This window comes from Pezoporus wallicus, unplaced genomic scaffold, assembly GCF_028554395.1.
Source record: "Pezoporus wallicus isolate ANWC-B61680 ecotype Strahan unplaced genomic scaffold, APGP_CSIRO_Pwel_v1 contig_5418, whole genome shotgun sequence".
NCBI classification, from domain to species: domain Eukaryota; kingdom Metazoa; phylum Chordata; class Aves; order Psittaciformes; family Psittacidae; genus Pezoporus; species Pezoporus wallicus.
Genome location: NW_026640709.1, coordinates 1,744,816 through 1,760,018, shown reverse-complemented (window position 1 = coordinate 1,760,018; position 15,203 = coordinate 1,744,816). Strand labels below are relative to the sequence as shown.

At 42.5% G+C, this 15,203-nt stretch overlaps 1 protein-coding gene across 4 annotated transcripts; it reads left to right on the top strand.

Annotated features, from left to right (window-relative positions):
• Nucleotides 1–591: 591 nt before the first annotated feature.
• PLEK2 (pleckstrin 2) lies at nt 592–15,031 on the top strand. Of its 4 annotated transcripts, none has more exons than XM_057420172.1 (9): nt 592–739; nt 7,513–7,677; nt 8,619–8,800; nt 9,536–9,627; nt 9,954–10,141; nt 10,620–10,721; nt 11,735–11,818; nt 12,941–13,019; nt 14,039–15,031. In XM_057420172.1, exons 1-9 carry the CDS (start codon nt 734–736, stop codon nt 14,164–14,166), a joined length of 1,026 nt encoding a protein of 341 aa, XP_057276155.1. In that variant the 5' UTR covers nt 592–733; the 3' UTR covers nt 14,167–15,031. The 4 variants fall into 4 exon arrangements, with proteins under 4 accessions (XP_057276155.1, XP_057276156.1, XP_057276154.1 ...); XM_057420173.1 differs by having other exon boundaries at nt 601–739; nt 7,561–7,677; XM_057420171.1 differs by lacking the exon at nt 592–739 and adding an exon at nt 4,692–4,897 and having other exon boundaries at nt 7,561–7,677.
• The last annotated feature ends 172 nt before the right edge of the window (nt 15,032–15,203 follow it).

The following is a 15,203-nucleotide window of genomic DNA, read 5'->3' as shown; positions in this document are numbered from 1 at the left end:
TCCTCCCTGGCAGAGCATGAGACTCAGAAAGTCCTTGGTCAGAGTAAACATTACTGAGCAGCATCTAAAAACATCGCTGTTATCAGTGCTTCTCCCAGGCTGAAAGTCAGAACACAGCACTGCACCAGCTACTAAGAAGGAGAAAAATGACTGCTACTGCTGAACCCAGGACAGCTACATGTAAACTCTGACAGTAATGCAAAGCCAAGAAGGTTAAATAATTTCTTTACAGAATGCAAGAAAATATCCAGATGTGTCACAACAAAATGAAGAAACAATATACTTTTATGGTTATTTTCTCAAAGCATTGCCTTTTCAGAAGCTGCTTATGACAGTCTTGTCATGGCTTGAAATTGTGATAATGTCAGTTTCCTGTTTGAACAGCTCTTCCACCTCTGCCCATTCACTAGAAGTGTTTTGGATTCCATTAAACACAGTATGTGAATACTCAGACTGAAGAACAAAGCGTTTGCAAACAGTCACCATGTGATCTCCATGCCAAAGTAATGCTGTAAAGGAAGGCACTGAAAAATGAGCCACGCCTGCTATTTCCTGTGAGTGCTATCAAAGTGTTCAGATTAGTATAATCTCCATAGATGTTATGTTACACAGCTGTTTTGGTGTGTTCCTAAGTGAGAGTTGTTTCTGTCAGTAACTTAGGACAAGGTTTGCTGAACTTTTTTTAAAGTTTGCTGAACAGTGTTTTCATGAGCTTTTCTAATTGGAGCTCAGCATGCTGGTGAACATGGTTCTGGGTCAGTTTTGAGTGCCTGAAAAAATGACCAAAACGGTGAGGATGGTAACAAAGCAGCTGAAGATAAACGCATGTCAGTCACTTGTTACCCTGGCAGATAAAATCGGGCTCTCCCGTTGCCTGAACACGTTCTAATCAAGAAGCTTAAATGATGCAAGCCAACTTAGTGGATATTTCTCATGAGTTGCCGTAAGTGGAAGGAGGAGATCTAAGGTGGCTGCTTTCGAGTAGGTGTAAGGGAGCACTGAACCTGTGAAGCTCATGCTGGGCCTCAGCTGTGCTGCATCTGTTGCTGTAGCCCATGACTTAAGGAACTTTAGAAGTTCCTGAGGTGATACCTTCTATCTCAACCAGTCTGTTTGGTATGTGTGGAACTGCATTTGCTTACCAGTTGCTTAAAATAAGGGTTGTGGGTTTTGCGTGAATGCCTTTGCTGAAGCAAGGTAGTATATTCCTGCTGTTCATTAGAAACTGCTGTTTACTCAATTGTAATTGCAAAGCCAAAATCTCCACTAGCACTCAAGTAGTCAACTGAAGGGAAAGGTAGAGGTGTATCTGTGGAGAGGGCTTGGCCTGGTGTAGTAATTGTAAGGATCTCAGTATGATTTTCATATCCCAAATGAATTTTGTCAGATTGGCAGCTTGGAAATAGCTTTACTTATAACATCTGATAACGACTCATTAATACAAAAAAAACCCCCAAGCAACCAGGGGTACCAGCTCAGGTCAGGCACACAGTCTGGAACACACAGCCCTGTAGTCTGTTCCTCATGATTGCTGCTAAAAAAGGGGTGCCCTGCTTTCTTGGGGCTGTTGTGATCTGTCAGGCTTCCAATCCAGTGACAATTCCTTGCTGTTTTCTTTCCAGTTCTGGTGCTCAGGTGTTTTTTTAGATGTGGTGGAGATGGCATGTTGTTCTTTATAGAGGAATCTGGACTTCAGTATTGAATTTCTGATAGCTTCTTGTTCCAGTCTAGACAGTTAAACAACTGTTTTCAAACAGTGCCACCTTTCTACGTGTCCTGCTGTTAGATCAGAATTCTTTTGAACACTTGTCAGCTTTCATTTTTATCTAGAAATATTTTGTCATTCCTCATTTTGGTGTGGTTTCTTTTCATCTTTTTTCATCCCTAATCCTACACCAGAGGGCAAAATCTTAAGAAACCGCTTTGAAAAAGCTGAGTATATGTAATCGCCCATGTGACACAATGATACATGATGGGCTTTGCAGAGCGTGGGATGGGGTTGTCCTGTGGACAGGTTCTCTTCATCAGCTGTTCATGGCTTCCTGAGGAGTCCCTGGACCTGGAAGTACCAGCCCTTCCCTCTAACCATGAATACTGTCCTGCGGTCCTGAAGCCTGCAGCTGTCTCTTCCAGGCCATCCCTAAAATCCTAAGATCCTAAAGCATATATAATATTTTGGAGACAGTTTGAATGGAAGAAAACATCAAGCACTCAGCTGTGCTCTTTTATTAGAACACTGCACTGATGTGTGGGAAGCATTCTAAAATGGATCTGATGAACCAGATACTCCCTTCGGTGAGTTTCCAGACCCACAGAAGACTTGATACAGCTCTCCTAGGTTTATACAGATGGAAACATGTCCTTTTCCACCAGAATACTTCAATATCAGAACTTGCCTTCCCAGCACATGTGTGGAAACGGCAGCCCAGATCTACTGACTCATTTTTCACTATATGACCCTGAAAGATCTGTATTTACTCAGGCTCAGGGAGCAGAATAAGAGCAGTTTGTTAGCCACGATTAACTACAGAATGAGACAAGGGAAAGGGGGTGTGTGTATGGTAAATATCCAAAGAATTGAAGAAATACTTTGAGGTATTGAAGAAAGTGAAGGCTCTAGATTATAAGAAGTAGTTGATACAAAACTTTTTGCTTAATGAGCAGCTACAGCAGCATTTGCTTCACCTTTCACCAGCAGTTTGACAATAAAACTCTTTGTTGTTAATGGTAATTTTCCCAAGATCCACCTGCAGGGTTGCGGGTGGTCTGCACGCTGGAGAAAAAGCTCACTAGGATCTCGGGTGAGGACTGGTTGTGGGGCAATGCTGAGATCACTGTCTGCGCCAGAGCACCCTGCAAGCTTCTACCTGTACTCACTAGCACGAAATTATCTCACCCACCTTGTTATAAATTGCCTGCAGTAACAAGCTTGAACAATGTGAAGTCAAACCTCAAATACCAAATGGGGGAACACTGTATTCCTGAAGCTGGCTGTATAAAGATTGCATGTCCAGTGCATGTAGCAATAATGAATGTCTCTTGTGTACCTAGACTCAAGTTTTCTTCTTTTTTTCTTAAGTTAAATTCTGATGTAGAGAACACTGCGAGCTGAAATTTATATTCTTTTTTCCTGCTGACCGCAGTGGGTTTTTTTCCCAAGACTCTGCTTCTGAGTACAGCTTTTTATTTATATGTATATTTATGTATTTGCACCAGGACAGAGATTATTTTTTAAATTGAAAGAAATACACTCAGTTCTTTTTCTGCTTTATTTTTTAAGGCCACAATAATATATAAAAAATATAAATGGAAAATTTGTGTGTTTGTAATACTACATACCTGCTGCAAAAAAAATACTCCTCTAGGTGTTCTGTTAAACTTACTGTACTTAACACTAGGTAGACTGAAAAACAAACTTAACCGGGATATGACTTACGCAGCCGGTTGCCTCAATGCTGCCTGCTTTCTCCAAAGTGGTGAAGGGAGTACAGTGGGAGCTACACAGGTAACTTCCACATGGGATGGCTGTTTTTGAAGTCTGGGCGAGCATGCTTTATACAGCAGTCGATTTCTCGAACTTCAAGTAGTGTTCAGTCACCCACTGTCTTTCTCATGATCTTTGCAGGACTGTTCTCTGGGTTGTCTCCAGTACATTGTCAGGTTTGGATTCTTCAGTGCTTTGCTCTTCCTTACTAGAAGTGATAAAAAATATAAAAATTAATTATTAGTTTGTTCCTTTCCTTGGTACATGAAAGCAGTAATTAGATCTGGTGTGCAAAGACAGAGATATTTCAGTCACTTTATCTTGCTGAACTCTGAACACTTTTTACATAGCAACGACTGCTTTTGTTTATTTGTTACCATCTACATCATGTTTCTTATCACAGCCGCTAGCTCTGCCCACATATATCACCTAGATTTTGATACAAGTCAGGGAATGCTAACATTACAGTGAAGACTATTACTCCTGCACAGTTGGTATTGATTTCTTGAAATACCAATACTGGCTTATTTCATCGGGACAAGATCTGCTAGATCTGTCACACAGGTTTATCATGGCCAAAGTCTTAAAAAATGCAATGAATATCTACACCCGTATTCAGACAAACAAAAGGCACTCTGTTTCAGAGGTGCCCAGGAGTTGCAAGAGGTCCCTGAATGGTGTTCATTGGTCAGACTGCTTTACAAAAAGCCTGAATAGTTGCTTAGGTGGGGATTTAAGGTGTTAATTTGGGAATCTTAGGGTTTGTGCCCAGAGGTCACTGGAAGCAGAGTGGTGCTTTAGAACTTCTTTTGTAAAATGAATTTCTAGCAAAAAAAAAAAAAAAAAAGAAAAATATTTTAAGGTTTGGAAAAGTCTCCCTGTAATCGTAATATTCTATGTGTTATATTTAAGGTGTTCTGTGGGACCCTATGAGGATAAATTTATGAGAAATTTTAAGAGGTAGACTTGATTAGTCTGAAGTTTTGAGACATGTGATTTTATGATTCTGCTTCTCCTTCCCATGCAATACCTGGTTTGTCATCATGTGGCTATTTATATTGGCCAACTCACTCAGTGGTGGGTTTTGCTATACTGAAGTCTGAAATTCTGAGATCCTTTTTAGACTTTCCTTTGTTTCAGTTCCCAGAGGGCAGGTAATGTATCAGAGCCGGTTCACTGTTTAACTGATGTCTCATAGGTAGGAAGAGAGGGAGAAAAAAACAGGGAAGGGAGGCTGCGTCACATTGGAGGAGGAGGGTAGGAAAGAAAAATGAGCTTTCTTAAACAAATCGCATGCAGAGGGACACGTTGCCAGGGCTTGGGCACTTAGCGCCCGGGGCTCGGCTCTCTTCCCTGCTGGCCACGATGCAGGAAGCAGCAGGAGTGCTGAAGGAGGGCTTCCTCGTGAAACGGGTGAGTGTATCCGTCCCCTTCCGTGGAGATCTGCTCCAGCGTGGAAGCAGCCTCTGAGCAGGAACTAGATTGAGCCAGGGCTCATGGCAACGCAGCCACTGGGCACTGGGTATGAGGGGCTCCTGCCTGCTCCTGGGAAAGAAGATCCTTCAGGTCTGTGCACGTGCCTGCTGGGGGAGCTGCACGAACTGCAGGTGCTCAGTAACTTCCCTCGAGTTTCCCTGTATTGCCCCTGTTATTTACTCCGGGGAAAGTGAATTAGCCATCAGCATTACTCAGGTATCAGAATGCCATTGTGTCTGTGCTTCTGCAAGGGGCACTTAAAAAACTACCAGCAAATGGCTACGTGGCAGCAGTGGAAGTGGCCACAGGAAGATGGAGAGAGGGAAGGTGATTGTGCCTTCTTTAGTGACCCAGCTGAGCCATGTTTCCCGTTTTGTGTGAGGGGATGGAGAACAGGCTGTTCTGTTTGAAGGGGATCAGAGCAATGGAAACCCAGAAGTGTGTTTGAAATAACTTCTTTTTACCACACCCCTCAAACTGCACTGTAAGAAAATTTTAGCCAAAGCATGGAGAAGAGAGCTGAAAGATGGTGTCACACGTTTCAGACTTTCCAATGCTTCTCCCTGCAGGACCAACTCAGTCATAGCTGGGACGCAAGAAGGCAATTTAACAAGCAGCACAAGTTGCTTTTAGTACCAAGAACCTGTTTCAACGACTAATATGGTCCTTGATTGCACACCAAAAAATTTAATTAGTTCAAAGCTTTGCCACGCCTCAGGAAATGCTTTTCTACAGTACGTGGCAGTGCTTCTGGTGCTGACATGAAGGTAATCCTGGTCAGGAACCTTTCTGGCAGCACTGGCCAGCCACCAGCCACGTGAAGCCATGCTATATACAGAGAAGGGTTGCACAGCACAAGCTATTCCTCATCAACCCTTGTGCAGTGAGGACGGAGCATTCCCAGCTCCTGGTCTCTTCTCTGGGCCATGGTTATATTTTGTGACTCTTAAGTGACTCCTGAATTCAAGATGGGAAGCCAAGGCACCAAGTGTGTGAGAGGAATAAGTTGTTGGCAGCACACTGAGCTGTAACTGCTCCACAGCCTGCACAACATCACCGAGACACACAGTTTGATAGGAGGGAGACCACAGAGAAGATGACAAAAGGGAACTGGGGGAGAAGGGGACAAGAGATCCTGAGAAAAAAAGTGAGGAAGGGGTGGGATCAGGTAAAGGAAAACAGAGGTGTTTTCAGAAGAGAGCAGAAGCAAGGAGATTATCTAAATGCATTATAAATGTCTGGATTATGTATTGTAATGTATTATAAAGTAAATGTGTGGAAGTCAGGTAAAGGTAAAGGAAAAAAGGTAAGGCAATCTCCTGAAAAAGAGGAGGTCTCCAAAAAGGAAATCGAAGAGCCATAGCAAAGAACATACTCTCAGGAAAAATGAACATGGGACTTTACAACAGGTGAAAAACAAAAAACCCAAACCACTGAAGAATGCAAAGTGAAGGGGAGAACAAATCCAAGTTAGATAAATTGTACTTAGTATAGACTAAAAGGCATCAGACAGAAAGTGCCTTGGATTTTAGAGGCTCTTTACCCCACCTTTTCTTGGAAATCGTTGGGGTTCCTCTTTACTCATAGAGAACTAATGAGCTTTGACTCCTGCCACAACTGGACTTTGCATGTTCCTTTCTTCTAGCTATGCCCACCCTCTCTCAGGTCTGCACTTCCTCTACCCAGCGGTTCGCCTGCTGGTTGCAGTGCTCCACAGCTTGTAGAAACACAAGTCAACCTCTCGCCCCAGGAAGCTGGACCTGACACTTCCAGGCAGGACTGAGCCTGTTGGTGTCAGCCCTCTCTGGGTTTGCTCTCCTGTACTGGCAAACTAAAGAGAGCCGGGGGCTGTTTGCAGAGGGGAAAGAAGGGATTTTTGTCTGTATTCTGACATAACCCAGGAGGCATCTGACAGCAGCCTTCATTCGGTCTTTTGTCATTGAAAAGTATGTCTCCTTTACAGGAAACGGTAACACAGGGAATGGTCTAGCCCTGGAGACTGGAGGCAGGTAGGATAGAAATAAATCACTTGTTAGCAGTAAGAGGGGATGTAAGGAAAAGCCAATTCACCCAGGAAGGTGCTCTCAAAACCACCTACAGGCACATCACAATGACAGAAAACAAAACACATCAAACACCACCCAGGGTCTCTGGAGAGGAGGAGTTTGCCTCCAAAAGCCCTCACACATTTCAGATTTACCCTATTCCTGCCTGGTGCTGTCAGCGGGCAGGCATGCTCCTAAATAACAGCTCTTTGGGATGATTCATGTGAGCTTCTGCAAGAAACAACTCTTGCCAGAAAAGAAGATGTTCTTGCTGGAGAAAGGGAAAAGCATCTTTCTATTGCTCCATGATTTTATAGTGATGGAGCTGTGCTGCTTTGTTACTAAAAATGTGTATTTATTTCAGTGAGAACAGGACTCATGCTGATTTCTTGTTTCTTTTCGTACAGTTTCCTACTTTTTTATGGTATTTCCACCTCCCCAAAAAGGAAAATATGGTAATTTCTCAATGCTTGTGTTAAAGTTAGCTATGTGATTCTTCCCCTCTAGGGACACATTGTTCGTAACTGGAAAGTGAGATGGTTCGTTCTGCTTCAGGATAAGCTGCTGTATTACAAAATTGAAGGAGGCAAGAAGGAACCTTCTCCAAAGGGCAGGATCCTTTTAGATGGCTGCACTATTACTTGTCCATGCCTGGAATACGAAAACAGACCGGTAGGAGTGGAAAAATGTATCCCTTCTCAGTGGCACTCACTTTCTAACTTCTCCCTAGAATTTTCCTCTCCTTTTGACTTCTTTGATTATTGCAACCATATCACTGGGGTGTTTCCAGAATTAAGCCCAGCCAAAAGCAAGCTGCCGTTAGCAATGTAACCAGGACAAGCAATGAATTCCCCCATTGTGTCTTTGCTGTTCTCTGTGCCCAAACCTGAGTCATAGACATTAACAAAAAAACAAACCCACTCCCCCACACACACATAGTGGTAAGAATAAATGCAAATTCATCAGCCCAGCAGTGTGTGGAGAGAGGACATGGACAGGTCAATAAAATCTGAGGAGAATGGGAAAAAAGGGAATTTTGTGTGAGAGGGAAATATTTAATCTATGGTGGTTGCCTTAAACCCCAGCTGTGTCTATGGGATGCTCCCAGTCATCCAGGACAGGCTGCTTTTTCCTTCTCCAACGGGACATTGCTGCTGTGGAGTTTCCACCAAGAGGGTTCCGGAAGGGAAGCTCCTCCTGAGCTGCTCCGCTCACCCATGGGTAACAGCAATGCAGCCTTCCTCTGAATGGGGACAGAAGGGAAACGACTCTGGAAGTTGCTGGCTATTTCATAGCAGAAAGAGCCTAGTGAGAGTTCACAGTTGTTGAGAAACTAGAGATCTGAATGTGAAAAGCTCCATAGTCAACATCACATTCCTGTGTAATCCAGCATCTGGGTGGTCTGTTCTCTTGTAAGTACCACAAGCTCCATGCATGCAGACTATGCTTGGAACTGAAAACACAGGAATCTGTGTTGCGCCCACCGTCCTTGTGGCCAAGAGTTGCTCTCTACTGCTCAGGTGGGATGGCACGTCAGACCTACTTGTGTCACTTAATGCACGTGGAGGACAATAGCTAAATGATGTTATTGCTTTGCACTTCTGTCTCCACAGCTGCTCATCAAGCTAAGGACAAAAACCAATACAGACTATTTCCTTGAATGTTGCTCCAGGGAGGAGCGAGACTCTTGGGCTTTGGACATCACAGGAGCTATTCATGCTGGTCACCCAGTACAGGTACAAGAGCTTCACAGAATGAAGAACTCTTTTAAACTACTAGAGAATATCAGCCTCCAGTAAGTGTATATGGTTTATTCTGCTGTTGCTGTAGTTCGCAAAACACCCACGCCAATGTATGGAGAGGGTCAAGGGAAGCTCCTCTCTGCACAGATTCGTTCCTGTGCTGCCAGGAGCCTCTAAACTGGTTGCTCTGCCCTAGGTTTGCATATACTCTTGCCAGAGCATGGGAATGCGCTTTTCCCAACTGTTACTTTTGGGACTATTTGGCTTCTGCACAGACATCTCACTGCTGGCTTGAAGACCTTCCTAGTCAGCTGCAAAGTTTCTCACTGGGGAGATGTATTACCTCAGAAGATGTAATACCAGGGAAAGACTGAATGATGACATTGCTCATGCCATGCTGGTGAGCTTTCAAAGCTGGTAGCTGGTTTCCAGGCTAGGATTTTTAGGGTGCATGATGTTAAACAAGAGAAAACAGAGAACTGGCTAAGAAGTAGAAAGATGACACAAATTTGGTTTGTGTTGAAAACGTAAATGGAGGTTGACTATAGCTCAGTTTGAAATGCTTTAAATTGAAAGTTACTTCATGAGGCATCTTGTTTAGTGCTGCTATTGGGAGAATAAAGTTTTCCTATACTGTACTTAGGACAAAACTTCTGGGTGTATACCTAGGCTGTTTCCCATCTTTGTGTTGGTAATTGAGAGGACATCCCAGGCACTGACAGAAGTATGTGGCAATTTCTGCCTGTTTTTTTAATTCTACTAACTTTGTCTTTTGCTCTCCTTTGCAGCCACATAGTGGAGAGAATGTGTGACAGCAGTACTGGAATTAAGCTAACCCGCAACTTGCAACAAGGCAACAGATACAAAGAGACTTTCACAGGTACACCTACTGCAGGCAAAGAGCTTCCTCACATCTAACACACTACATTGCAAAGACAAGGGAGCTGCTGTGCTGCCTGCATAGTGGAATCAGTTGAGGTCCAATGGAAAGTAGCGGTACAACCAAGCTTTCCAACACCTTTCTCTCATGATTTTTGGATATATGGAAGCACACAGGACCCCACACTTTCTGTCAACCTTGCACTTAATTGGCAGTCTTTGTGATAGTGCCAAAATATTTCAGCAAATGAAATGTAGCAGTAGGCTATTTGTCTCATCTTGGAAGAGTACACTGCCTTGGTATGAGAACTGCCTTTCTCCCTGCAGGTTCTGCCCTGGTGGACTGGCTCATCTCCAACAGCTTTGCTGTGTCACGATTCGAGGCCATCACCTTGGCATCCATGCTGATGGAGGAGAACTTCATCAAGCCCGTGGGAGCACGCAGCACTGAGGCCACACGCTTCAGCGACCTCTCTGAGCAGTTCCTTGATGACTCTACCGCACTGTACATGTTTGTAAGTGATGCAGCTGCCCACAGAAGCAGCTCTTCATCACATACTTGATTTGGGCAGTGGTAAAGGGGACACACACAGTGTGCAAAGGCTGTGAAATCAAACAGAGAAGGAGCAGCTCTAGGCCTTTAGGAGCACCAGCACTTGCACTTTTGCTGGAGACAAATAGCTACATGGGTATGGAGGGATCTACAGATTACATAATTGGGCATTAAAAGGGTTGTGTCCCTCGAGTGCAGTGCTGTGTCTGCATTTAACAGAGGCTGGAGTTATGCTCAAGGCCACAGTGTAGGCTTTACAGCTGTAATTTGTTGCTTGTAAATCTTGGAGCTACAAAGCTGAGCAGCAGGGGTACAGTATAGAATTTACTGAGGATATATAAACTAAAAGCAGGACAAAGAAAATAAAATGCAGAACTTTGTACTTAAAAGTGTGTTCAGATTCAACAGAGAAGCGGAACCATCTGTTGCCTATTTTGCAGGCTGAGAGCAGTAAGAAAAATATCAGTTCCAAGGAAGAGCTACAATTTAATATCTCTGAATTAAGTGGCACCATTGTGAAGCAAGGATTCTTAGTGAAACAGGTAAATACCATCTTTGAACCTTCACTGAGAAACAAGAAAAATGACAGCTCCTAGGGCTTTCTAGAGGATAAACATGATGTATACAAGCACTGCTGGACAGTTGTGGCCAGCAGAGCTAATTTGCCTGTCAGTAATACTGTCGCAGCTCATGTGGTGAAAAATGTCTAGTTGTAAAGGAATGAGCTATGGAATTTGCTGCTCAAGCAGGATTAATTGGATATTCTGTATGTATTGAGTCTATACTGAAAAGTATAAAATAGTATCAAAAGCAAAAGTCCCATACAAAGTCCAAACGCCACTGGAGGCGTTATATGCACTTCCAAGCAGAAGCTCTGTTCCTCTGGTCAAACCTGTCCCATCCAGGTCATGTGAGTAGCTATGGAATTCTGCTGGCAACAGACAAATTTCAAAGCTGAGTAGATTGACTTTTACATGAAGTGGACATTTACCTCTGTACAGTCACTCACATACACATGTGAGCTCTGGTAGTAGTGAGACCTGTTTTCTTTGGCCACAAGAAAGTCCTCTTTACAGGATCCCACCTCTAGGCTGCAAGACTTGATTTTCAACCCTTGCTACGAAAAAGACAAGGATCAGTCATGCTGTTTCAAAGCATAACGCAGCCACCTGCAGAGAGAAACCTACACTAGTAGCTCCACTACTCTAGAGCTTTGTACCATGAGCTGTGATTTTAGCGTTGTAAAAACTGGATTATCAGATGTATTTAAGCTGAAATGAAGAGAAGGAATCAGGGATATAATTGCTTGGTCCTGTCACTCTCTTTTCTTGGTTCTTAGCACAAGGAAGGGAGAGAGGAAGGAATTATCAATGTATGAAGAAGGATGTTAAGCAGAAAATCCTGGGAGTTACCAAGATGTCAGAAAAGATTTTTCTCTGTTGGCTCCAAAACCTCTTATTTTCAGTACCTATTTAGGTGTCCCCTACAGCCTGCAGGGAAATGGTCATTTCAGGGGATATTTACTGTTGGTAACTTTAATTCTTCTGTGTTGCAGGGACACAAGAGGAAAAACTGGAAGGTGAGGAGATTTGTTTTGAGAGCTGATCCTGCTTTTTTGCACTACTATGACCCTACTAAGGTAGGTAAGTGGGGATTTGCTATCCCCAGATATCCTCTTACAGACCTGAACATTATAATGAAAATATAATCATGCTGTAGATGTTTCTCATACTCAAATCTCCTTCTAGGTTCCTCTCTCCATTTCCTGGGGATTAAGACCTCTCTTGCCTTACCCTGGGAGATTGTCCTTGTAGGATTTTCTATTCCTATATCTTCCATCCTGTCTTTCCCCAGTGAGATTCCTTTTCCTTAGGCAAGTCTTCTTGGGATTTGTCTTCTGCTGTACTTACACAGTCTGGGACTTCTTCCTGGGCTGTGATCTTTCTGGGCTGACATCCCACCACTTGAGGGTCATACTGCTACTGGGATTTTCATTATTTTATTCCAACACTGGGGAGGGTCTTCTTGATGCCAAAGTATCTATAGGCATTACAGCTACTCAGTTTTAAACTTGCTCAAGGAATAGTAGAATTTATCTTAATGGATTTAATAATCAATGGGAGCAACCCAGAAGGGTATATGGATCCATCCACCCCAGGTGTATAGGGTATCCCAAAGGCCAACATGTTGCTAAAAGAACATGTGACTTTTTCAAGAAAACACAAACACCATAACAGTGAAAAGAGCTTATGGAGTGGGTTCATTTTCTGTTGCCTGTTTCTTTGTGGGATTTTTATTTTTGCACTGCAACTCACCCTTGTAATGTTATAAACTCAGGCTGCAGAATCTGAAGATCAGACAAGGGCACCAGCCTCCTAGAGAAAACAGTCAAATTTTTCCCATATATTTTTTCCCATATGTTTTCCCCTATGTTCTCAGTGAAAAGCAGCAGAAATATATATTTTAATATGGATTGTTATCGATAAGACTATACATAAGTTTAGAATGTGATTGTTATCCTACCCATGTGTTTAATTGATCTCCACCATTCCCAGATACATCAGGCAAACATCTAAGACTGAAACAACATATTAATGCATTTAATTACATGTCCTAATTGACTTCTCTTATAACATGGATGTTTTGTACCTGGAAAGACTGGTACTACATCTCCATCTTCATAAAATTAATTGATGTGCTCTTGGAAATAATTCTAATGATGATATTTTCCCAATAAGCCTGATTTCCTTTTCCTCTTCAGGAAGAAAACAGGCCAGTAGGTGGATTTTCTCTTCGTGGCTGTCTTGTCTCAGCTCTGGAGGATAATGGAGTCCCAGCAGGTAAGCATGAGCCTCTAAACGTTCATATATACATATTTATGCCATAGCAATGCAGTGTTTAGGTGTGGGTTTGTGTGTGGCTGCCTGTATGCACAAGTGGGCTGACCTCCCTTTCCCGTTTGCAAGCAGCGAAAGAGGCACATCATAAAAAATCCCCATACTGCTGGGTTGTCCACACCAGGAGGGATTTTTTTAGGGTTATTTCCACTTCCCTTGGGTGTTCCCCTTCTTAAGGGCTTTTCTCAGTCAGATGACCTTTGAGACAGTCCTAAAACACTCATTAATGTTCCAGAATTAACAGACAAAGAGGAAACAGTTTCTTTTTGGATGTTGTTTAATGAAGTCTTGAGTCATCCCCTGATGCCATCCCTTTTCTGTGTTCTCTCTAATTATGCTATTACCTTTTCCTTTTCAATCTGCTATAACCCAAATGTAAGAGAAACCTAAAGACAGCAATACAAAAACCAGTTCTGCTAGTAAATATGCTTAGCGTAGGCATTTGTCCAGAACTTCACCCTCACAGATAAGAGTTTCTGCTGTTAAAGCAAATTATTTTGACAGTAAGCACAATGTGTGGATCTTAATTAGGAAACATCTTTCTAAAGACAAAAGACAGGGTCTGAAAAATATGAGGTGCAGGGGGAAAGGGGGCAAGAACAATAGAGCCCATTGCTAACAAGAACCCGAAGTTGGGCATAAGCAAATCTTATCTACTGCACAAACTGGTCAGGAGTTCATCCCTCCATGGTATAACTCAAGTAAGATTCTCCATTTAAACAGTGGCTATTTTATATGTGATGCATAGTGAACAGTAGTTCATACAGTCTATGTGAAGGGTGTCTGTACTATATCTTCATTTTGCAGAAGGGAAATCAAAGACACAAGAGCTATCTATAATGAAATGGAAAGGTCTGATATTCTAATTCACTAAATTAAAAATCTTCCTTATGAAGCTTCACATGCACCACAAGGCATTTCTCTGTGCAGCTTCCTGATCTGCCATATTTTTTTCTCTGCAGGAGTGAAGGGCAACGTGCAAGGCAATCTCTTCAAAATCATCACAAAAAAAGACATTCATTATTACATCCAGGCCAGCTCCAAGGCAGAGCGAGCACAGTGGATTGAGGCAATCAAACCACTGACATGAGTAAGGTGGACTCCATGCCAAATGACGAGTCACATCTGTGACCAGGTTTCCTGCTCTCATTGTCTGTGACTGTTGTTTTGCTCTTAGATAGTCTATTCTTGTTATTTGTATTTCCATAGCACCCAGCAATTCCTGACAGACCAGCATCTTAGGTGCCTAGGAGTCATGTAGATCCAGAATAATTCCCCACCAAGAACTTAACCATCTAACAAAAGACAACAAGTGGATACAGGCAACAGGGCTTTACAAAGAAACAATGAGATACAATATTCCAAGGTGGAAGAAAATAATTACTTTTGTACAAGTATTCAGTCTATATTTGACAGATTCAGGTTGTGCTTTATCCTAAAGCAGAAATGCCTTGTTCCTTTCCCCTTTATAAAGGGGTTTATAAACTTAATTAGTTAAGACTGACTGAATCAAAGTCATGAAAGGTCCTGATGTCTAAGGCTGCCTTTCTTGGTATACACAAGAGCCTTGTGCTAAGCCACAATCCAGCTGCTAGGATAATCACTAATGCAAAACAACAGAAGTGTCTGTCCGTCTGTCTGCTCTACCATTTGGTTCTCTGTTAGGTTGGAAAAGACCAAAGGATCTTCCTCTCCAGTATATAAATTATTCTTGTGCTGGTAATGTACAGCAGTACAGGATCCTGAGTATCAAAACAGACCAGTGGCAGTTATTCCAGACAAATGCCTTTGCTGAAGATATTGGATAAAATCACCCAGCCATAGAAATGAGACTTTTCCTCCTGATTATGACAGTAAATTCACTTATGTGGAACACCACTGGGACTATGAGCTCCAATAGCAGTTAGGACTATTGCTTTTTCTATTTTAAGTCATTAAATCTTCTATTATTTGTCCTAATACTGACTTTGGTATCATTACATTTTTTTAAAAAGGTCAGTGCATTTGAATCTCCTGTGCTCTTTAAACATGATTTCTCAGAAGGCAGTTTGAATATATGAAAATGACAGTTTCATACATTGTAAATTTAGATTTTTATGGAAACTCAGACATTCTCCACAACACCAG

Coding starts and splice junctions, on each gene's coding strand:
- PLEK2 (XM_057420170.1), top strand. CDS start 4,778: ATGCAGAGGGACACGTTGCCAGGGCTTGGGCACTTAGCGCCCGGGGCT. Junction 7,678..8,618: donor TGGAATACGAAAACAGACCG/GTAGGAGTGGAA, acceptor CTGTCTCCACAG/CTGCTCATCAAGCTAAGGAC. Junction 13,020..14,038: donor GGATAATGGAGTCCCAGCAG/GTAAGCATGAGC, acceptor TTTTCTCTGCAG/GAGTGAAGGGCAACGTGCAA.